A 21,922-nucleotide genomic window follows, 5' to 3' on the forward strand; every position below is an offset into this window, starting at 1 on the left:
AATTAGCATTCAATAATGTGGATCACAATAATTATTATCCAAACTGATTGCAGTTTTATTTTATTAAACGGCCCATTTAAAGGTGATTGTTCACAATGGAACGTCTACATGTGATCCCAATGGATCCAGATAGCCGTCAAAGTGAGAAAAATATTCATTAGCAATTATGAGATGTAAGTTTTCACATGTCATGTCATTTACCGGCGAGTACATTTAAAGCGCTTCGACTCTCTTACATTTTTAATTTATTTCGACCGTTTTTGTTGATAAAGTACTCAAGCAGCAATGTCGACGGACAGGAGAAGACGATCAAGAAGTATGAAACGTTCTTTCATATTGCTACGCTACTGCGATCAGCTGAAGGTACCGCGTCCCAACATCCAGCGGGTGTTGGAAAGTAGTGGAAGAGTCACCCAGCTGGAATTTCCGAACAACTCCAGTACAGCTAATCTGCAAGAGATCGTATTGAATGGTTTCAGGCAGCATCCAAAAAGTAGGGAGGCGTCGAGGTGAAGCTGACAAATAGTTAATAGGAAGTAACAGATTTCTGGCCTATAAATATGTATTATGTAGCGGTTAACCGTTTTTTTTTTTAGATTGCTCTTTTATCGAACTGTCAGTGGTTCTAGCCTGTTGACCCTGGCTGGCACATGGGATGATATGTGCGGGGATACAATGAAGGCAATGTTCAAAAGCCGCTGTAGAGTGTTCATGCGATTAGATCGAGGTAAGATAACTCTTAACGAAAAGGGCAAGTCAACTTCGTAGTTAGAAAAGGCCCTAGGGAAAGAAAACATTTGCATAACGACAAGACATGTCCAAGTCGCAACAGCAGTCCCGATAAACTTTAAACGAGGATTACTGGAAAATTCGAACCAAGTCTTCCGACATAACTTTTAAAAGTATGCTGAAGTTTGGAGATAGAGCACGTTGCGGTACTTCATGCTTCACGCGAGCGACGATGCGCAAGTGGCGGGGTCTGGCTCGAGTTGAATCGAGTCTTGACTCACTAGTGCACGGTACAAGTGCTGAAGAGATCTTCTGCTTACAACGTAGAAAATGCATTTTTACAGTGTATTCGGAAAAGTTCGTTTGTTCACGGGACTGAAGAACAACAATGTCTAGTAGAATTATGGTTACGAATATCTGTCTCATTCAAGGAGTACTCATGTTAATCTGCACCATATTTAACTATGTCTGCACTCGGCTCAACTACATCAGACCGTTTCTTTGAAATGTAATGAATAACGTCGTCTTTCTCTCTTTTTCAGATAGCACGAATCAAGATCAGGATGGCGAAGCAGGTGATTATTAATTAATGAAAAGATCAATATCATATTTAAGCATTAAAGGTTTTTCGAAGAAGATCGAGCACCCGCCATATACCGGTAATTGTAGAACTTTCCTTGCCTCCTTGCCAAGGACGTGATTGAAATTCATTCCTAGCTTAATTGATTGTGATGTTCTGATAGTAATTGCAGTTTCCATGAAAAGATGATCTCAAGTGATTCATGATGTGCTGAACCTGCACTCGGCTAAACTACATGATTCAGTTTCTTTTAAATTAACTTAATAACGTCGTTCTCTCTTTTTCAGATAACACGAATCAAGATCGAGATGGTGCAGCAGGTGATTATTAACGAAAAGTTCATATCATATTTATGCATTAAAGGTTTTTCTTAGACGATCGAGCACCCGCCAATTATCGGTAATTGGAGAACATTCCTTACCGATTGAAATTCGTTCTTAGCTTAATTGACTGTGATGTTATCATTAGTAATTGCAGTTTCTGTGAAAAGATGATGTTAAGTAACCTAGAATACTTTCCAAGAGAATCACTTTATTTCAACCCGATCGTTCTTTTCTTTAATGCTTGATACAACAGGGCAATCAACATCAGGAACTGGAAATGTTGGAATTGGGGTAGCGAGAGCCCCCAACGAGGTGGTTGTGGTAGACCCTCCAGAAGGTACATGACATTATGTGTTATGATTAATAACTTCTAGGATAGTCAGAAATGAAACTTGATTTGGTACCAATAAATGGGGCTGTAACGCGAACATGTCAACTGGTGTTTAGATGAGAGTATACAAACACGTAAACACTTGTGTTAACATTTAATTTAGGTGGACCCTAAAATAGCCATCCATATATTATTTGATTTCAAATAATTTTTATGGCCACTGCCTCCTATGGAGGTGAGGCCATAATGTTGACTTGGTTGAGTGAGTGAGCGAGCGAGTGAGTGTGACTGTAGAATTCGAAAGGATAGATGGATAGAGGAATGGTGAGGTTCTTGAGGTAGCCACTATAATTTTTCATTTCTCTTTGATATTATTATCATTATTTTAATCATTAATTTATTATTATGAATATGACTATTTGTTACCATCTATTGGGTACTCAAAAAGATGTGGGATGTAATAGTAGTAGCCATATCCAGTCTTAACTGCCTATTTTTTTTTACTTTAGATGAAAACACAAGTGATGAGGAACTTGGTAGACCTATCTTTACTTCATCACCAATAGTACATCAAGTACCCATTGTAGCAGGTACATGTAGGTATACTTTCCACACTTTTTCTGTCTGGAGAACTAAAGTGTAGGGTAGCATTGCTCTTGCAGCTTTAATGAACTTGTTTTCCTTTTTTTCTCTTTTTCTTTTCCTTTCAATTAGGTGACCAGAAAAGAGCAGAGATGTTTGTTGAAAGCCTATATGGTAAAGATGAAGGAAGTTCAATATGTAATTATTTCTGGAGTTGAGTTACAAACGGGATGGGCATAATTATATTGCACAAAGAGATATTAAGAATGAAATACCCACTTGAAAAGACTATGAGAGTTGTAATAACTTGAAAGACAAAACTTATAGCTGAAACTAGTCAATTCATGCTGTTTATAGTCTTTGTAATCATTCATCCTAAAGTTGTTCTCAATTTCCTAGAGTCAGTAGTCACATGCTGTCCTATGGCAATGGATGGCCACATTTTGGCTGCACAGGCAGTAGAAGGTAAGAGTGTAATCCAATAATTATATACAAATTTTAAAGGTCAAATATTGGCTTGTCAATCCTAGTTCAAATTATAAATTATTTTGATAGGTTTTGAACATGAATATTGTAAAATAATGTAATAGAAGAAAGGGAGAATAAGTTAAAAAAAGACATGTCATGTTTTTCAGTGGGAACAGTGGAAGAGGAGGTGGATCAACTGGTTGGTGCAGAAGCGAGTAAGTAAAGACTTGGAATGAATCATCTTAATCTGGTCCTGCAAAGAAGTTATGTGCTCAATTGATTCTACATTCTTACTGTTAGACCCAAGATGTGGACCAGCCTATGATTTACAGCTTCTAAGAAAACTAATGGTAGCACATGATGTGCCCCCAGTGCTACCATTCCTGTGCATAAATGCACGAGAAGTAAGTGTGTGAAGGTTTGTAGGGATGATTTTAGATAAGAGTTGCATACAAAGTCTCTTCAGGTTATGATGGACAAGTCACAGTTGGCCTAGTCATAAGCATGTGAAACTTCAGATTGTGTTGCAGTCAGGTTCATGACCTTGCTATATGTCAGGGGGTTTTGTGTTTGAATGAAATACATTCTTTCTCAAAGTGCCTATTTCCAGCCTGCACCATTAATGACAACCAGAAAACTTGCAGGGAAACCTAATCAAATGCTGGGGATTAACCTCTTAGGAGCCAACAGCTATACATGACCTTGTTTCTTGAGCTAACCGCCTCCCGGTTAGCTCAACCGCCTCCCGGTTAGCTCAATTGGTTAGAGCACTGGACTGTTGTGCGGGAGGTCGAGGTCGATGGTTCGAGCCCCGGCCGGACCAACACTCAAGGTCTTAAAATAACTGAGGAGAATGCGCTACCTTTCTTTAATAAGAAATGGATAGACATTCTAGTATTCTCGGATAAGGACAAATAAACCGTAGGTCCCGTCTCCTGCATCTATTAATTAGATAATTTGGTTAGGCAGGGGACGTTAAAGAACCCACTCACGAGATTACTGTGATGTGGTCTGGCCTGTTTACTGGGAATTGGAGGGAGGGGGCATCTTCAAATAAGTTTCCTTCGATTGTTTGTAAAACTGCTGATGCAGTCTGGCCAAAGTCCCCCGAACATTGTTGTGATGCGCATTTGATCATATCGACATGTTAATTTGCGCAATATAAATGTTAAATTATTAAATAAATAAATATTAAACTATTATTTCTTCATGGGACTCACATTTCATTAATTCTAAGTTCTAATGTTGCAATTTAGAATCAAGTGTAGTATTACAACTGACTGAGGTCTATCTTGGGTTCATAGTGTTTTTACATAATTGTATAAAATGTACATGTAACTTTGTGTTCATGTTTAGTTTTTTTAGCGCTTTGCGTCCGATTGTAGTGTTAGAATTGTGACATAAAACACGTCACTTAATTTTTTGACATTTCTAATCAATTCTTCCCATTCCCTAAATTATACAGTTGAGTCATCACTAGTTGAAGGTTACATACATCAAAATACACTGAAATGAAATGCATGTCTTATGAAATTAGAGGTTCTGCACGATATTGTTTGGAAGGGAAAGACAAAATTAATGTTGTGCATTTATACAATTAAAAGCAATTATTATAACATTCAAAAAAATCTTATTATCTAAAAATTGAACTCAGATGAGAAAGCAGTGCCACCAGGACTGTATTCCTTTGGTGCTCATCCGCTACAAAGCTTCGCAAAAGGCCATGGATACCCTAAGGTACACCTCGTATAAATCTCTGCAATATAACTTCATAACAATCAGAGCAAAGAATTATACAGTGGTCATGCTTTGCATTTCATTTCATTAGGGATAAGTGATTCTAGTTAAACATATTTCAATAATAGCTGAGATGTGCAAGTCATATTGTAGTATTGTATCCATCACTTCATTGAATATAGTACACACTACTGGTTCATTTCAGAGCTTTGTTGGATATATCAGATGTGTTGGGAACCTGCTATCTGTGTGCCTCCCTTCAAGGTAGCAATTTTGATAACAGTGGTAAGTGTTTAGGCTTGATTACCAACCTCTGTTATTATTATTGTTATTGTTATTATTATTATTATTATTATTATTATTATTATTATTATTAGTTGTTGAGACACTGGTGGTTCTCCTGGTGACTCACATGATTATCAAGCTGTATCCCAAGGAAATCATTTTCAAATTTTTTTCCCACTTTTACCATGAAACAGCAGTTTATTGGACAACAAAAGTCAGCTCTCAAAAGGCATGTAACCTCAAACAGATTTTTCCATAGATCATTGTCAATCACAACATTGTCTTGGAAAATAAAATTTAGGAAACAAACACAAATTAGTTGTTCAACAAAAATGCATGCAAAAGTAATATGTTTTGAACAGAACCATCCAAAAGAGACATTGTCATGTCCTCAGTAATGTAATGAATTGAATGTCTTATTTGCATAGCTTGTGGGAAACATCAACAATCTCAACAATCGAGTGAAGATGTGGAGATCAGGGTGATGCACCCCACATTAACTTCCAACAGGATGATAGTTGGAAGTTTGATAGCAGGTCAGTGCAGGCATCTGAGCTTCCAATTTGTTGCTCAAATTGTAACCTATCAAAGGTATCCCATACATGGTAATCCTGTAGCTGATAATCATAATTTACAAAAATCTCAAATCTCCTGATTTTCTTCTGATTTGGGAGTTTTAAAAAACATTTACAAACAAACAAACCAAGAAATGAAAAAAATTCAAGTGTATGATGTTCTGTTAAATTATGCAATTTAACACTGATAATTATCTCGTTGTGTATTAATGGTATGGATGACTATGTCTTCAAGGAAATGAAAATAGCCTTACAAGAGAGTTGGTAGAAGCAATACACCAAGGCAAGGAGGCTTCAAATGCTCTAAAGGCTCACAGGTTAATGTTGCAGTGTACTATAACTAACTATTGTTCAGGTTGATCTCATTATAACCATAATGGTTTAAGTTTTGTAACTCAAACTACATTAATTTGAATTTACAGGGACCTCTTGGAAAGGGACAGAGCTATAAGATTATAGCAGGAAATTGAATTGCAAGCTTCTGTAAGTTTGGTAGATCACAGATAAATTGGCAACCATTAAATACACTGTAGATTCAAAATTGTGTAGCAAAGACAGTTAAATCTGCGTATACCACACGTACAGCACAAAAATGCCAATGCATGTACATTAGAAAAAGAAGTGTAAACTGCTTATAGAAAGAACTCATGGTGTATATCTTTTTGGTAGAAGAGAAAAATTAAAAAATACAAACAATAAGGAGGAAATTAACTGAAAATACCATTGTTGGCTTTCTGGATGAACCAATCAGACACCACAAAGATAGCACTATATGAACTAGGAAACAAATGTAGCTTTATTGATGTAAACAGCTGATAGAAAGAAATCATGATGTAATTTTTTTCTTTTTGTAGAAACGAAAAATTAATATAAAAACAAGAATGAAGAAACTGCAAATACAATCGTTGGCTTTATTTGAAATGTATTTTATAAAGTGGTGCTTTGAATTACATATACTTTATTATGAATTCCACTTTTTCAGGAGGCTTTAGACAGGGCCAAAAGCAAACCACAAACAGAGGAAAGAGTAAGTTTAAGTTACTTTGTTGTATATTTTTAAAGATTTTTTAATCTTACATGAGCAGAATATCAACATGGTTCATTAACAGATATATTACTTCCAAATGAATTTCTAAATCTTGGCATGTCCATTTCCATGTATTCTAAATTCAATCACAGGCCCAAAGACCTCAGGACTTAGAAAATGAGGTAAATAATGCAAATGTTCTGGCAATTGTATTTATTAACAATAAATAAACCAGATAATATCTGAAAAGTAGTATTCCAAAAATCCACATTAACAGAAATGCGTATACCAGTAGTATGTATATATTAGTGTATAAGTGAAGGCATCTGTTTTTGCACAGAGTGAGATGTGGCTGTATATAGTGCTATTAAAAGCAAAACAGGAAATTGGGAAATTATCACTTTTATGCCCCATGTTAATTGTCTACTAAATTAAAATAACTCATTGTATATTACTTATATGGCAGGCTGATCTTGGTGAAGGTGAAAATTTGGATGAAACTGTGGAGGATTCTGCGGAGGTAATGTCTGTACCTCCTTGAAACTGCCAAAACTAATATGGCTTAACTGGCTAAAGTGCAAAATTGGACTTTGATTGATTTACTGGATATTCCCAGTTATGGCTTTTAAGAATCCTAGATATATCTTTGTCTGCAATTGACGTGCTCGTCAATTGATGTTCCTAAAAAACTCTAATATGAGGAAAAATCCAGCAAACTCACTGGCGTGCAGTGAATTTGTTCTTCCATGAGTTTCTAAGTGTTGGTCAAATGCCAATTTCCTCATTGTACTTTGAATTTCAACTGCACGTGCAGCACTGCATGGTAATAATTATCAGCAAAGCAAGGTGAAATTTTTTGGGTTTAAATGATGATTATGATGGTTTCTTTGCAACTCTTTGAACACTGGAGAAATTATTGCCTTAATAAGTCTTAATAAGTCTTGGGAAATACTTTAATATGAGTAAAACTCCAATTAATCATTTTTGTTTAGGTCCGCAAGAGAAGGCTCGCAAGGTTTAGTGAAGGGGTAATTACTTTTTATGATGTATTTCAAAAATTATCCATTGCAAGTCTTTTTCAAGTGAATAGTAAACCTTTCATTTTGAAAACAACTTTGAAGACATAGGTGGTCAAACACAAACAAGTAAAACTTGATCGTTTTATATATTTTGTAGGAATCTTGTAAATATCCCCGTAATAATGAGAGTGACTGTGATGAAGATAGTAGAATTGTAAGTATCGTAAGTGGTTTGAAATGAAGTATAGTTACTATTTCAAAACTTGAAGGAAAAAGTGCAGATCTTTTGAAGAATTTATTTGATTAAAATGTATTTTCTTTTTTTTTTGCAGACTTTCAAGAATTAATCATTTGTATTTTTGTAGTAAAATCTTAATTGTTGAACTTAATCCATAAATTTTCATTTCTATTTAATTTTTAGTGATTTGTTCTTAATAAGTTATTATGTATTACCCATATTGTAATTCATATTTTTATAAGCAATACAACTATTTAAGTTGTGATACAAGTTGTGGATGGGTTTTATTCAAATTAAACTTCATTTCCCTTCCTTGATGTTGTTTTTTCTTCAAAAAAGGTATGAGATATATTATCAATAGTTTGTCTATCTGCATGTCTTTTGATGCTGTCAATACAAATAACAATAAAAGTGAATGAGGTCCAGGTTCAGCACTAGGCAAATATAAGTGTATTCAACATCTCTCATTGTATAATAATAAACTATAAGTGAATCTCGCAACTTGATTAACTGAATTAAACAGGAGGTGATGATTATTGCCAATGTGACACAAAGTAAGAAATCATTCGTTGAAAGCAGAACGGATGGGTTAGCTCAATGATGGTACAAATAAAGACTTGCACTCTCTAAATGAACTGTTTATTGTATCCATTAATTTCTTTTCTGGCAATAGATAGGTTTCACATCATTTTGATTTCAGTATCAACAAGATTACAAACAACTATGCACGTGAAATGAAATGAAAGAAAAGTTCTTTTCGTCGATATGTAATGGTGGCCTTAATAATTTCTTCTTTCATACACTGTTGAGGGTCTTTAAAGCAAAACTGATTTCAAAAGGTTTGCTCAGTGATCATCTAAACAATAGAGGCTCAAACTCCCTCAGTTAATAGTTGATATTATCCATTCATTCATTTCTGATCATTAATATTGGTTCTCACAACTACAATACCCCCCTTCCTGTTAATCCAGCCAAACAACTGAAATAAATTTGAATTTATTCAATTTAGAGTTTATTTGCATTTGCACACGACCCCACAAGCTGTTCAGCTTTAAACATTATCGTGTCTAAATAAAGGTGTTATTATACTGTTGGCAGTTATGAAAAGTTTATATAAGTAATTTTGATTTCAGTAATTTTGATTTTCAATTTACAATAAAGCGAAGCACTTGTCAAACTTGAAAAGTAGTATTTCCGTAATGAAATCGACAGTAACACAAGAATTAACATCATTCCAAAGTTAAGCAAAGTTGAATTCGAAATCTGTCGAAGTTCTCTACGAATTCTCGGATGACTTATTTGCTCCACGTGATTTTTTAAATGCAAGCGTAAGAAAGGCAAATATTGTCTTTCCTTAAATTTTTTTATGCAGAGATGTATCCGTTGATAAGAGAAAAAAAAGAGTAAATGCTGTGTACTGTAGGAATTCAGCTCACAACCTCTCACTTTATGGGCTACCAGCTAGTTTTACAGTCAGGGGTCTTAAAATCAGGGGTTCTTACAGTCAGGGGTTCTTACAATCAGGGGTTCTTACAATCAGGGGTTCTTAAAATCAGGGGTCTTACAATCAGGGGTCTTACAGTCAGGGGTTCTTACAATCAGGGGTTCTTACAATCAGGGGTTCTTACAGTCAGGGTCTTACAATCAGGGGTTCTTACAATCAGGGTTTCTTAGAATCAGGGTTTCTTACAATCAGGGGTCTTACAGTCAGGGGTTCTTACAATCGGGGGTTCTTACAATCAGGGGTTCTTACAAGCAGGGGTTCTTACAATCAGGGGTTCTTACAATCGGGGGTTCTTAAAATGAGGGGTCTTAAAATCAGGGGTTCTTAAAATCAGGGGTCTTACAGTCAGGGGTTCTTACAATGAGGGGTCTTAAAATCAGGGGTTCTTAATCAGGGGTTCTTATATTCAGGGGTTCTTACAATCAGGGGTTCTTACATTCAGGGGTTCCTACTATCAGGGGTTCTTACAAACAGGGGTTCTTACAATCAGGGGTTCTTACAATCAGGGGTTCTTACAATCAGGGGTTCTTAAAATCAGGGGTTCTTAGAATCAGGGGTCTTACAGTCAGGGGTTCTTACAATCAGGGGTCTTACAGTCAGGGGCTCTTACAATCAGAGGTGTTACAGTCAGCGGTTCTTACAATCAGGCGTTCTTACAATCAGGGGTCTTACAAACAGGGGTTCTTACAATCGGAGGTGTTACAGTCAGCGGTTCTTACAATCAGGGGTTCTTACAATCAGGGGTCTTACAAACGGGTTCTTACAATCAGGGGTCTTACAATCAGGGGTTCTTACAATCAGGGGTCTTACAATCAGGGGTTCTTACAATCAGGGATTCTTACAATCAGGGGTTCTTAAAATCAGGTGTTCTTACAATGAGGGGTCTTATACAGTCAGGGGTTCTTACAATCAGGGGTTCTTACAGTCAGGGGTTCTTACAGTCAGGGGTTCTTACAATCAGGGGTTCTTTGAATCAGGGGTTCTTACAATTAGGGGTCTTACAGTCAGGGGTTCTTACAATCAGGGGTCTTACAGTCAGGGGTTCTTAAAATCAGGGGTTCTTACAATCAGGGGTCTTACAGTCAGGGGTTCTTACAATCGGGGGTTCTTACAATCAGGGTTTCTTAAAATCAGGGGTATTAAAATCAGGGGTTCTTACAATCAGGGGTATTACAGTCAGGGGTTCTTACTATCAGGGGTTCTTGCAATCAGGGGTTCTTAAAATCAGGGGTTCTTACAATCAGTGGTCTTACAGTCAGGGGTTCTTACAATCAGGGGTCTTAAAATCAGGGGTTGTTATAATCAGGGGTTCTTACAATCAGGGGTTCTTACAATCAGGGGTCTTACAATCAGGGGTTCATATCAGTGTGTTTTATATGGATTAATGTGCCCAGATGTTGATATTGATCGTTGCTCCTTACGTTCAGAGGTTTATATCAATGTGTCTTACACGAAGGGGCTGTGTCCAGATGTTGATATTGATCGTTGGTCCTTACGTTCAGGGGTTTATATCAGTGTGTCTTACACGTGGGGGCTGTGCCCAGATGTTGATATTGTTCGTTGTTTCTTACATCCATGGGTTTTTAATCAATGTGTCTTACATGATGGGCTGTAGGCAGATGTTGCTACTTATCTTAGTATCTTACGGTTAGGGGTCTGTGTTGATCGTATGATCGTAACTCTTTACATACAGTGCGTATTCTTTGCCCAGATGTTGATATTGATTAATTGAACTTAAAATGTCACATCCATGTTAAACGTGTGTCCAGTTGTTTATTGCGATGGTAAAATGTTACATCTATGGGTCTGCGCGCAGATGTTGATATCGATCGTCGATCGTCAAGGTCAGAACCGTACTTGACATCCAGGGGTTTTATATTTGTACCTCTATATTGTCGCTATGTAACGATGATGATTTACATAAGGGGGTTTTGAATAAAATGTCATGGTTGTTTTATATAAGGGTCTGTTCCCAGCTATTGATAATGATCCCATCTTTCTCCTAAAATACTGAAGTTACAGAATGATAAATGTGCAGCCTACATTGCGAGTGTGTCCAATATCTAATTTGAAAAGTATTCATAAATGGGCAGAGAACCTTTAATACAATCATTTCTGCCAAGTTGTTAAGAACTTAAATCTAAGTACTATTAATGCACAATTATTCAATTATTCTGAAATTTGTGAATAACTGTAAGTTAGACGAACTGTCACAGCACTTTTTGTCTTATGAGATGGAAGGTTGGAGTCATCCCATTTCACAAGCTAACTTCGCGTCAAGTACAAGTCAATTAGGAGTCAAGTTTAATTAAGTCTACCAATATTTTCAGATAGTTTCACAGTTCAGTTTGGCAAATATGACATTGCATCTTCATTTTGACCAGACTAGAGTTAATTTTTTAAATTAGACATTAGGTTTTTGTTAGAGGGCATGGTTTACAGACACCTTCATTCAACTAATTTGTTTACCTTTCTGTTAAAGCAGCTTATTTCTCCTGTTTCACCAGACACACAAATTCCTGCATTATAAATTGTTACTATGCAATCCAAATGGCTGTTACATGTATTATCTGTTTAAAATAGTTAGAATACACCCTCAAGGACATGTGCTGACTTGTACCCAGTCGTCTTCATACAACACACGGCAGGGCCCATTTCATCCAGTGCTCCCGCCTTGCTCCATGTCACACACTTTATGAAGTTGTATGAGGACGTCTGGGGATGAGTCAGAAATATGTTTTAAATTTTCAACTTCCCTTATGTATTCTTCAAAGTGCGTGTCATGCGGCTTTACATGTATGTATTCCATACACTATGTAACATTACCTAAAATTTTATGATGCTTTGAAAATCTTGAACAGTTGCTGGTGAAACACGTTTTACGGACTAATTGATGTCTCGTAAAAAGGGTTGTGCTTATTCATCGTGGTAAAGTATTCTAATAATAAAGTATAATCGTTTGTCTCATGATGTGGTCACTTATGAAGTGGATCGCAACGTTTCGACTGCCTACTGCTAGTCTTCATCAGGCGATAAGGTCGACTGTTTTCGGGTCTCTTTCTAAAGCAGGATGCTCCGCTGTGATTGCTCGGTATTTCACAGCTATGATTGGCGAGTTTCGATCCTCAATGTTAGTGAGTTGTCCTCTCGGTAGTCCGCTGTCGTAGGCCTCTCCTGTTGTTGTGTTTTTTAATCGTGGCCATCCACGCACCAGGAATTTTTAATCCACTTTTCCTGCTGATGTTACTAGGGTGAAGACTTATATGAATAGCCTCTGACCCTGCGAGCGTACCAGTGAGGATCACGATCAATAAACTTAACCTCATTGCAAATCGGTTGATGTCCAGTGATGCGGGCGTGCTCTGAAATGGCGGAGGTCTGGGTACGGTCTCGTCGGATGTCTCGGTTGTGCTCTTTTATTCTGTCTTACATTGGTCTTCCAGTCTCAGCGATGTAAACTTTGCCGCACTCACAGGGAATCCTGTAAACTACGCCGTCTTGTTTCGCCGGATCAACAGCGTCTTTCGCTCTTACTAGCTCTGATCTTAGTGTAATTTCCGACTTGAAGACAGCGCGTACGCCTTGTTGTTGTAGACAGCGGGGAAGCTTTTCGGAGAAACTTTTAACATTAGGTAGCACTACGGTGGATTTGAATTCGATTGCGGGCTCGGCAGCGGCCGTTGATTTTGTGGCCTTGGTGACTTTCTGCAAGAAAGAAATAGGGTAACCATTAGAGGCGTGAACGGATTATAAATGTTTTTCTCCTTTGAGATGAGAGAGGGTTTTGTCATGAGGCGTTTGGCGCGTTCGCGGAGACACTTAACAATACCGCGTTTTACTGATAGTGGGTGGTGTGAGTCATACACTAAGTATTGATCAGTGTGTGTGGGCTTCCTGTGCACGATGGTGGTGAGGCGGCCGTTAGGTTCTCTTGAAACTGCGGTGTCGAGGAAGGCTAATTTGGTGTCATTTTCTGTCTTCGTGGTGAAGCGGATGGAGTGGAAGAAGTTATCTATGTTTTCACGATCCAGGAAGGTAAAGGTGTCGTCAACGTAGCGTTTCCGGATCCTAGGTTTGTAGGATGATGAAGTTAAACTCTTCTGCGCCTTGCGCCATTGTATATTTAGCATCTCACACAGCTGCGTTCGCAGAGAGTGTACTTGAGATAACGAATTCGCAAAATAAACAATCACCTCAAAGGTAAAACACAACCAAAACTGAACAAGGATTACTGGGGATGCGAAATTAACTTGGATTACATAGGACGAAGTTATGGGGGTCAAACCATGACGAATAAGGAAGGCCCCTTTTGCATGCCCCCCCCCCCCCCCATCAACCTTTTAATTTGAATCTATCTTCAAGCTTTATTCCTCGTCGTTCAATGTTCCAATTTATCTATTGGGAGATTTGAACTGCAGACTTGAGAATAGCAACGATCCTGGAGCTAACGCCCTTGTTAATTTCTGCCGTTCCTACAACTTGTCAATACTGATCAACACGTCAAGACGAGTTACAGAGACTTCGAAATCAATTCTAGATGATATCCTTGCATCGGACACAAGACAAGTTCAAACGGCTACGGTTATGGAAAGCTCGATTAGCGACCATGACTTGCTTTATGTCACCTTAAAATTGAAGAAGGCGCGCACCAAACCCGTCTATATTACAACCAGAAGTTTTAAACACTACAGTCCTATTGACTTTAACAACGACGTATCACTGGCACCATGGCCCATAGTTGATGTTTTCGACGATGTCGAGGACAAACTTTATGCACTTGATTCGCTATTTACTGAGATACTCGACCGGCATGCTCCAGTTAAAACCTGTAAAGCACGCTGTAAACCAAATCCATGCGTAACAGACAACATCCGCGGATTGATGAAGACCAGGGACGAATGGCGTAAGAAAGCAAAGAAAACAAATGATCCGCTATCTTGGACTGCTTACAGATATTTCAGATAGGAAGTAAGAGGGAAATCAAAATTTCTGAACAGGAATTTGTTGCCGAACAAATCCAGAGGAATCCAAATAACACCAATAATATCTGGAGAGCAATTCGCCAGTGCATCCCCAGTAAATCTACATCTCAGCGAACATACAGTAAGAGCGACAAAGCTGTTGCAGACGAATTTAATCAGTTTTTCGTATCTGTTGGTCAGAGCTCTGTTGACAAAATTACGTCCCTGGCTAATGAATGCAACCTAACACTTAATCAGAATTATTTTGTACCGAGACAATACGCTCTCTCTGACCAGTTCACACTGAGTACCATTGATTATAAACAAATAGAACGTATAATAGCAGCGATGCCTTAAAACAAGGCCCCAGGGATAGACAAAATCCCGATTCATGTCATCAAGGATTGTCTTAATCCAATTGTTCACCCAATAACGTCTATTGTTAATGCATCCTTTCAAAACTGTTTTTCCATCAAAATGGAAAACAGCTGTGGTTACACCAATCCCAAAAGAGGGCGACCAGAAACAGGCAAACAATAATAGACCCATCTCATTTATACCAGTCTTATCAAAGGTTTGCGAAAGGGTAGTACATAATCAGCTCACCTCGTATCTGCAATCGAATGAAATCCTATCAAAGAACCAAAGCGGTAAAAAGAGATGGCATTCGTGCGAAACGTCTGTGATTGAAACAACTGACACAATTCTTAACGCCATTGCCAAAAAGAAGTTAACGGCAGTTGTTCTATTAGATATGAGCATAGTTAATCGAGGGGACTGGTTAGGAAGGCCGGCGAACTTCAAAGGGGTAGGTTATTGTTCAACTTTTTGGTGCGTGACGTCACGACTACCGTGCATCACAATACAATGCAGCGTTGTTCGAAAATGGTTGATAGAGAAATGTTTTGACTTTAAATTATTTTTATTACTGTTTGCTTGACTGAAAATGCATAGATTTTAACTCAAAAACATGCCTGGAGATAACTGTTCCGTAGTTGGCTGTGGAACTTGCCGTAAAACCAAGGGAATTGGAATATGGAAGCTTCCAGCACCTCGGAACGAAGCATATCGCAAATGGCGCGAAGATTGGCTCCATGAGCTCAAGAAATACAGAGTTACGGACAGTAACTTCCAACGACAGATCGAAAATGACAAAGTATTTACTTGTGAAAAGCATTTTCATGAAAATGACATCGAAATAAGTAAGTGTGTGTGTATAATTCCAGCGATTTAGCGGTGTGCTTATTAGTAAACGGCCCGCCAAAACATGCGAAATCTACTATGTAACTCAGTTGAATTTTTGATAAAAACGTTAACATATATCTTAAACTTTATCTCTCAGCCGTATCAGAGAAAATGACAAAGAAAAGGCCGAAGTTTGGAGCACTTCCATTGCTGAGCATGCCACAGAAGAGCTTTCAAAAACAACCACCAACTCCCAGGCCTTTGAGATCAATTGTAAAGGAAGACTTCGAAGTTTCTGATATTTTGACCGAAAAGAGACATTGTTATAAAAGCTTCCATGAATTCTGTAAAAGAGCCCAGTCATTGAAGATTATACAAGAGTGGTGTACTCAGGCCAAAGAAGACAGAATGGTGTTCAGAAAGTCAAATGAGTCCTCTGTTTGCTTACCACAACTGGAGTTGGTGGTCGATGACAGTCTTGGGTTCACCATTTTAGTTTATGGTTGGTTACTACCAGATGACCACATACTTTCTACGAAGTATTATAGATCAATGAGAAATGTTACCTTGAATGAATTGGTCAGAAAACTAACAGAGTCCTTCATTATTTGTCCTGGGATTGAACAACCAGAACTGAACTCAAATATTATTCACCATGTTATCCCAATGTCAGTGGATCCTTTGAACTGTAGTGATAATGAACCTGAAAACTTTTCCTTCAAGGAATACTGGCGTTCGCGTAAATGCCAGCTCCTTGTTGAGGGCATAGAACTTTGTTTATCATGTGAGGAACAATCATATAATATGCATCGATCGTCACAAGCAAAGCAGCGACGAATGTCAGAACCTGCACATCTCTATGCACCAGTTTCTAAGACTGCCCCAGATAGAATTAAACTTACACTGAGAGGGCAACGGCTTAAATGTGCAGATCTTGAGCGCCAGCTGAATGAAATGAAATCAGAAATTGCCAAATCCAGTATTGAGGTTGATCACAATTTGAGCAATGATGTTACAACCATACTCAGTGAAGCTCAAGAGGTGACACCGTTCATGAAATTGTTCTGGCGGCAGCAAAAGAAATTGCTCCAAAGTAGTCCAAGTGGTGTCAAATACCATCCAATGGTTATTCGCTATGCCTTGTCGCTGGCTGCAAAATCTCCCTCCTGCTACGAAGAGATCCGACAGAGCAAAATCCTTGTACTACCAAGCCAAAGGACACTCAGAGATTATCGGAATTACATCAGGCCAACGACAGGATTCCAAGAAAGTGTATTGGAGGAACTAAATTTATTAGCCAATTCCTACTTTGACACACAGAGATATGTTGTGTTGCTATTTGATGAGATGAAAGTCCAGTCAAATTTAGTATTTGACAAACACACTGGTGAGCTTATTGGTTATGTTGACCTTGGAGAGCCAGATATCAACTATGCAACTCTTAAAAAGCAAGATGACATTGCAACGCATGCCTTAGTTTTCCTCGTAAGAGGTGTTTGTACTGAGCTTAAATTTGCACTGGCATATTTTGCTACGACAGGTGTAACTTCAGCTCAACTCATGTCACTTTTCTGGGAAGGTGTGTGCATCCTGGAAACTTCCTGCAATCTCTGGGTTATAGCAGCCACAGCAGACGGAGCATCTCCTAACAGAAAATTCTATCGCCTACATAAAGGGCTTGATGATGCACCTGGGAAAGATGTATGCTACAGAACCATAAATCTGTATGCTCGACACCGTTACATCTACTTTTTCTCGGATGCCCCCCATTTGGTTAAAACCACTCGCAATTGTCTGCATCATTCAGGCTCTGGAAGATGTACAAGGTATGGGATAACATCAACTTTATTTTACATATTACATTTTTGTCATCATAAGAAAAGAAAAAATATTGCTTAAATTTATATTATACATAGTACAGGAAAATACATAAAAATATAAATGTAGACTTTTCATAGTGCATCTAGCTATTAACCACCTAGTCTTTACTATTATTTTATTATATAAAATAGCTTGACTTCTTATTACTCATATCACAAGACACTTTGGTTTACAATGTTAATGTTATTGATTTCAGATACATGTGGAATAATGGTCTTTTCATCCTGTGGCAACACATCACTCAACTTTTTTACCAAGATGTCGAAAGTGGTCTAAAGCTGTTACCAAAGATAACATATGATCATATCCATGTCACCTCCTTCTCGGCCATGCGCGTGAACCTTGCAGCCCAAGTGTTGAGTGCCTCAGTCGCAGCCGTCCTCAGATCCTTCAGCCCCCCAGACACAGCAGGAACAGCCCAGTTATGTGAGATGGTGGACTCTTTCTTTGATTGTCTTAATGTACGTAGTACCTCTGAGCATCATAGGAAGAGGAAACCATTTCTTGCTCCATACACCTCTGTTGAAGATAGAAGGTTCCAATGGCTGGAAAGTACATTTTTGGGATACTTCAGGGATTGGTTGCAGAGCACAAAGGACAGGCCAGGAGAGTTTACCAAGAACGCCCGAAGTAAGATGTTTCTCTCTTGGCAAACATACGAGGGGCTACAAATTACTGTATACTCAGTAATAGAAGCAACAAGGTTTGTTGATCACTTTGTAATCAGTTTCTATCTACTATGAATTATTCTCTTATACAGTAATCATCACAACAAATGTCACTACTGTATGTTTGCTTTATGTCATTGATAAATGATGTAAATAATGTAAACCAGGCTTAACTGGATCTCTCACTATAGATAATATTAGTTTTGTAGTGTTTGTTGTTTTTATATTGAATAATATACAAAAACATAAAAACAACAGTAAAATTATAGAAATGTGCTAAGAGACTTTCAGTTTGGCCTATTTGTAGAAACCAACGTTATTGTTATTATAAAAAGCACTTGAGTGGTTTAAGAAATATAAAGGAAAAATCCAGCTTGACTAGTTTTCCTGTGTATTTTAAGAATAGGGGTATGTCAAACTGATGTTATGCTTTGTGACCCTTTGTTTTCTTTTCAAAGGTTTCTCCTGGGTGAAGGAATGGAGTATGTTTTGACAGAACGCTTTTGTCAAGACACTCTGGAGGAGTACTTTGGTAATCAACGCAAATTGGGAAGAAGAAGCGACAACCCAGACATGAGAATCTTTGGCTACAATGATAATGCAATAAGAATACAAAGGTCTATTTCGTCCCAAAGTGGAAATACCCGTGGAAGGAAGGACAGGGGCAAAGCCTGGGTAAATGTAACAGATGATCCTGTTCCTAGAAAGAAGTCAAAGAATTGACATCAACATTTTTAATTTATTACTAGAAAATACTGCTATATAACTTTGCAGTGGTACATCCAAAAATCCTATAAATAAAATTGCCATTTGATGCATTTTATGCTGTCTTTGATTCTAGGGTTCTCTATCATCCTTTCCTCCACTTGCCCTTTTAATTTCCTTTCTCAGGGACTTAGCTTTCACTTGCTTCTGTTTGATCTTGTGCTTCTGAATTACATCTCTTGCAAATGAAAATGAGCGTACACGTAAATATAAGGTGATAATACTGTGCAGCATATCTTTACTAATTCTGCTATCAATCTCCAGTGAGGATTCAGATACAATTTCATTGAAGAAAGCAACTACATCTGTATCTTTGCAACATTTCTCAATTACAGCTTCAATGTTGATAGATCTTTTGTCAGTTTTACAATTGTTTCTAAAATGATGTTCTGCCCTCAAAAATATTTTCTGGGCTTTTTTCGTTGGATTCCACAGCCCTCCACGGCTTAAGGAAGAGATAAGTTTCTGTGATTCAGTGATAGTCTTTGATTCTTCTTTGCATGCATTTAATAAAGATGTAGCCTGTTGACTTTCTGTTGATTTCCAATTCTTAGATGCTCTGTGTTTATTGTGCAGATTTTGCAAGACATAGCCTCCTAGATATTGTAGACCAGCAATCTCTTTTTCCTTTAAAGCTTTTTCAACTTCGTTATCATTTACAGGAGAAAGAGATTCTTTGCAGTAGGCCAGGAGTCGATCAGCAAGTTTAGTTGATAACAATGTTGCTGAATTACTGGACAGACTCGGGAAGTATTTTGTAGCATGTAATGATATGGTCGCGTAATACTTGGAGTAAAACTTGTCAGCGTTTCCATTCTTCGTAAAGCCATCAAAAATAGTCCGTATCTCTTCAAACTCTTTCGATCCTTCGCAAATGTTAAACTGGAATGATGATATTTCATCTCGCATTGCTTTTGTAAATACTTTTCTTTTGCTTATTGTCGTTTTCACGTTGTTCACCAGATCGTTCAAAACGTCGCTTGTAAATGCTATTCTTTGCCTTGATTCTTCCTCTTGTACATCTTGTTCGGGATCTTGGTTGTTATCTTTGTGTTTAATAGTCGTGTGTCTGCTTAGACCTCGTTTACTTTTACAAACTTTTTGACATATACTACAAGCTACGTCTTGCCTTTGGACCTAGAATGTAAGAAACATTTAGTTGATCAAACTTGATAAAATCGCCCACAGTTTGAGATCAGTTTATACCAATATTGCTACTATAACTCTTCTTAAAGCTTTAAAGATTCTAAAAGAATCCGAAAGAAATCTAATTTTTCTTCTGGAGCTCTGGAAACAGATACACAATACCGAACACTGATCGATCTCAAGCCAACTACACTGAGCCTTTTCTAGCAACAAACCGCGAATAAAATGACTAAATAGGACTAACTTGTAGCTTTTAACACGCACCTCCTGTACAGCTTCATGAAACTGTTCTTCCAAATTCTCATCTTCTTCTAAAACTGCCATAATAGCATCGAAATCTTCTTCGAATATAAAGTCTTCGATGCCAGACGCCATGTTTGTTTACTGTGACAACGATAGCGATGCACGGTACTCGTGACGTATCATGACGTAACGGTGCAATTCAACCTAAAATCGTAAACAATAAGCCGGTCCTTTGAAGTTCGCCGGCCTTCCTAACCAGTCCCCTCGATTAACTATGATATGAGCAAAGCCTTCGATAGCGTCAATCACGACACGTTAATTTTAAAATTGCAAGATATCGGAATTTCCAGTGACGCTCTCCAATGGTTTCGTAGTTACCTAAGCAACAGGACACAAGTAGTACGAATCCATTCAACGCTATCTGAGCTGTGACCAACAGCGTCCCTCAAGGAAGTATCTTAGGCCCACAACTATTCAGCATATATACCACCGATCTTCCATCGATCCCACAGAAATGCAGCACTCAGAGTTATGTAGATAATACGAAACTCATCACTTCCTTCGAACTTAAAGACAACCTGGATGCAATTGCTGATTTGGAAGACGACTTGTTTAAAATAGGAGAATGGTGTTCCAAAAACCAATTGTTACTTAACCCTGGCAAAACCAAGCTGATGATATTTGGCAGCAGGCAGATGCGTGTAAAATTGCAATTTCGCTCCCTTTCCTTTATGGTGAGGACATCGTCCCCGCAGACACCGCCAAAGACCTTGGTGTGATTTTGGATTCTAATTTAACTTACGATGAACACATAATTACGACCGCGTCAAGCATGTTTTCGACATACGTACACTTTTGATGATTATTAATTCCTTAGTTTTCAGCAGGTTATTTTATTGTTCCAATGTTTGGTCAAATACCTCAAAATGTAATGTTAGCAAGTTACAGGCGGTGCAGAACTTCGCATGCCGCATTGTTAACGGTGCGCGTAAATTTGACCCCGTTACACCAAGTCGCAAGGAACTAAATGGCTTTCAGTTCAAAGCCAGCTTTACTACCGGAACGCTACTATGGCCTTTAGATGCATGACTGGTCAGGCCCCAGAATACCTCTCATCAAAATTCATAAAGCGAGCCGAGGTTAGTCGACGTAGCACCAGAAATTCGCAGCTTTTGCAAATTCCATTCTTTAGAACAGCTAGCGGTCAGAGAACATTTTTCTTTAGAACTGTAAACTTATGGAACTCTTTGGATAATTCCTTTAAACTGTGCAACTCCGTTAATGTTTTTAAAAAACGTTTAAAGACTAAATTACTCAAAGAGTTGTAATTCTATATGTATATTTGTATACTTTTATTTTTCTTTTAGAACATTCATATTTTAAAAGATCTTTAATTGTAAATAGGATTTTTTAATTGTGATAGGATTATTTTTATAACATTGTCTTTGAAAAGCCCCCTTGGGGAAAGTCAATAAAGTATGTATGTATGTAAGCTTACAAGATTTGGGTCAGTTTTCTCTAACCAATGCGCACCTTTGCTAATACTGGGGTCAGAATTGACACTGGGATTGGCCGAGCCCGTATCAGGACGCTAGAGGGGAATGTTGTTTCGCACGGCCTGATCTTCGCAAATTCCTTTTAATTTGTCTGTTTTAAAACCCTTTCTTTCCATGTT

The 21,922-nt window shown here is 37.9% G+C and overlaps 3 protein-coding genes and 1 pseudogene across 11 annotated transcripts; 2 read left to right on the plus strand and 2 right to left on the minus strand.

Moving 5' to 3' along the window:
- The first annotated feature begins 977 nt into the window (after positions 1-977).
- On the plus strand, positions 978-7,157 carry LOC148732804 (uncharacterized). 8 transcript variants are annotated; one of them, XM_088757473.1, is made up of 16 exons: positions 978-1,304; positions 1,597-1,629; positions 1,886-1,969; positions 2,473-2,559; positions 2,678-2,719; positions 2,945-3,010; positions 3,181-3,228; positions 3,314-3,417; positions 4,668-4,750; positions 4,956-5,035; positions 5,464-5,571; positions 5,846-5,927; positions 6,033-6,093; positions 6,593-6,637; positions 6,790-6,819; positions 7,104-7,157. In XM_088757473.1, the coding sequence occupies exons 1-13, from the start codon at positions 1,241-1,243 to the stop codon at positions 6,067-6,069; spliced, it is 918 nt and encodes a 305-aa protein (XP_088613599.1). In that variant the 5' UTR covers positions 978-1,240; the 3' UTR covers positions 6,070-6,093; positions 6,593-6,637; positions 6,790-6,819; positions 7,104-7,157. The 8 variants fall into 8 exon arrangements, with proteins under 8 accessions (XP_088613599.1, XP_088613598.1, XP_088613600.1 ...); XM_088757472.1 differs by having other exon boundaries at positions 1,271-1,388; XM_088757474.1 differs by having other exon boundaries at positions 1,271-1,388; positions 2,473-2,553.
- A 1,360-nt stretch (positions 7,158-8,517) lies between these two features.
- LOC148732805 (uncharacterized) lies at positions 8,518-15,121 on the minus strand (annotated as a pseudogene). The gene is made up of 2 exons (XR_016000184.1): positions 14,966-15,121; positions 8,518-13,103 (listed from the first exon to the last, which is right to left on the minus strand). The product of XR_016000184.1 is annotated as an uncharacterized LOC148732805 (transcript).
- A 19-nt stretch (positions 15,122-15,140) lies between these two features.
- LOC148732806 (uncharacterized) lies at positions 15,141-18,911 on the plus strand. Its single transcript, XM_088757456.1, has 4 exons — positions 15,141-15,561; positions 15,702-17,370; positions 17,622-18,128; positions 18,552-18,911. Exons 1-4 carry the CDS (start codon positions 15,330-15,332, stop codon positions 18,814-18,816), a joined length of 2,673 nt encoding a protein of 890 aa, XP_088613582.1. The 5' UTR covers positions 15,141-15,329; the 3' UTR covers positions 18,817-18,911.
- A 19-nt stretch (positions 18,912-18,930) lies between these two features.
- Positions 18,931-21,712, minus strand: LOC111333516 (uncharacterized). The gene is made up of 2 exons (XM_088757469.1): positions 20,269-21,712; positions 18,931-19,995 (listed from the first exon to the last, which is right to left on the minus strand). The coding sequence occupies exons 1-2, from the start codon at positions 20,377-20,379 to the stop codon at positions 18,931-18,933; spliced, it is 1,176 nt and encodes a 391-aa protein (XP_088613595.1). The 5' UTR covers positions 20,380-21,712.
- Positions 21,713-21,922: the final 210 nt, after the last annotated feature.

Source organism: Stylophora pistillata, chromosome 4 (genome assembly GCF_964205215.1).
Source record: "Stylophora pistillata chromosome 4, jaStyPist1.2, whole genome shotgun sequence".
Classification (NCBI taxonomy): domain Eukaryota; kingdom Metazoa; phylum Cnidaria; class Anthozoa; order Scleractinia; family Pocilloporidae; genus Stylophora; species Stylophora pistillata.